We start from the raw sequence: 1178 nt of genomic DNA on the forward strand, positions 1-1178 counted from the left end.
ACAAAACACGCTTTTTGTCCCATTTTATTGCTTTACATCCTATTTCCTACCCCAGCAGAACGAGCCACAGCATTTTCACCTCCCCGTTCTCACGTCCTGGCAAGAGATGGATCACGAACGGATTTCATGGACGACCACAAAGTTCCTCGTGCTCACGCAAAAACCCCTCTCCAAGCTCTTCAAAAGCTTTCCCCTTGCTCTGTCACCTCCCCAGAGCCGGGCAGCAACGTTGCCACAATTCTGCAGCCGCTGAGAAGCCATAACACATCTTTTTTTTTTTTTTTTTTTAATCCTCCACACAACATAAGCTGGTTGTTTCAATAAATCATGACACAAGCCCCCCAGAGCCCGACCTGTGCTTGAAGTCACATCTCCCAGCTGAGCATCGCCCCCTTCATGAGGACTCGTCGTCGTCAGCCACCCCAAAAACCTCCGGAGCAATGTTAGCCTTGCTCAGCCGTGCCGTTGCCCCGGGCTCTGCCCCCGAGTCGAGGCAGCCCACTCACTCAACCTCCCTTTTCCCCAAAATCAACCACCCAAGCAGCGAGGTAAGAAAAATCCTTTATCAGAGGTGGCTTTCGCAACAAAAGCTCCCCCCTTCCGCCACCACCGGCCACGGAAATTTAACTGTTGTACAAGGGAACGACCCTGGAGATGGCCTGCTGGCACATCGGGCACTTCTTGGGTTCAGGGAGAGCCCCGTAGCACTCGATGCAGGAGCAGACGTGGCCGCACTCGAGGAAGACGCAGGATTTGGTGTTGCTCAAGCAGACGACGCAGGCTTTTCTGAGCGTCTCTGCACCCTCGGCGTTCATTCTGCGCGCGAGGCGCTCCTGGGCCTGCCGGAATTCCTCCCGCATCTGCCTGAGGCGCTGCTTCTCGCAGTGACGCCGGTATTGCTTCCGCAGGACAAAGAAGAGGATGACACAGGTGGCGAAACCGAAGAGGACGGTCAGGATTTTCCAAAAGCGGACGTCAGCTTCTTGTTTCTGCAGCAAGGTGTTGAAATCCACGCTGCTCAGGTAGTAGGGCAGGCCCTGCTTCGGGGGCTGCAGCTTGATGGTGGTGTTATCCAGGACGAGCTCACCCACACCCGTGAGCATCGCGCCCACCTTCAGCATCTGCTCCGTCTCCTGGATGCCCTTGGGGCGCTCGCCGCTGATGTCGCGGCCGGCGGC

At 56.3% G+C, this 1178-nt stretch overlaps 1 protein-coding gene across 1 annotated transcript in view; it reads right to left on the reverse strand.

The window, feature by feature from the left end:
- Nucleotides 1–623: 623 nt before the first annotated feature.
- Nucleotides 624–1178, reverse strand: part of LOC104276758 (mitochondrial ubiquitin ligase activator of NFKB 1-like) — a gene marked incomplete at its 5' end in the record, with an annotated part of 1609 nt that continues 1054 nt past the window's right edge. The window contains 1 exon segment of the mRNA XM_009873183.1: nt 624–1178. This exon segment is cut by the window's right edge and continues 6 nt beyond it. Coding sequence (XP_009871485.1) covers nt 624–1178 — 555 coding nt within the window.

The sequence above is a fragment of the Apaloderma vittatum genome, unplaced genomic scaffold (genome assembly GCF_000703405.1).
Source record: "Apaloderma vittatum isolate BGI_N311 unplaced genomic scaffold, ASM70340v1 scaffold32437, whole genome shotgun sequence".
Classification (NCBI taxonomy): Eukaryota; Metazoa; Chordata; class Aves; order Trogoniformes; family Trogonidae; genus Apaloderma; species Apaloderma vittatum.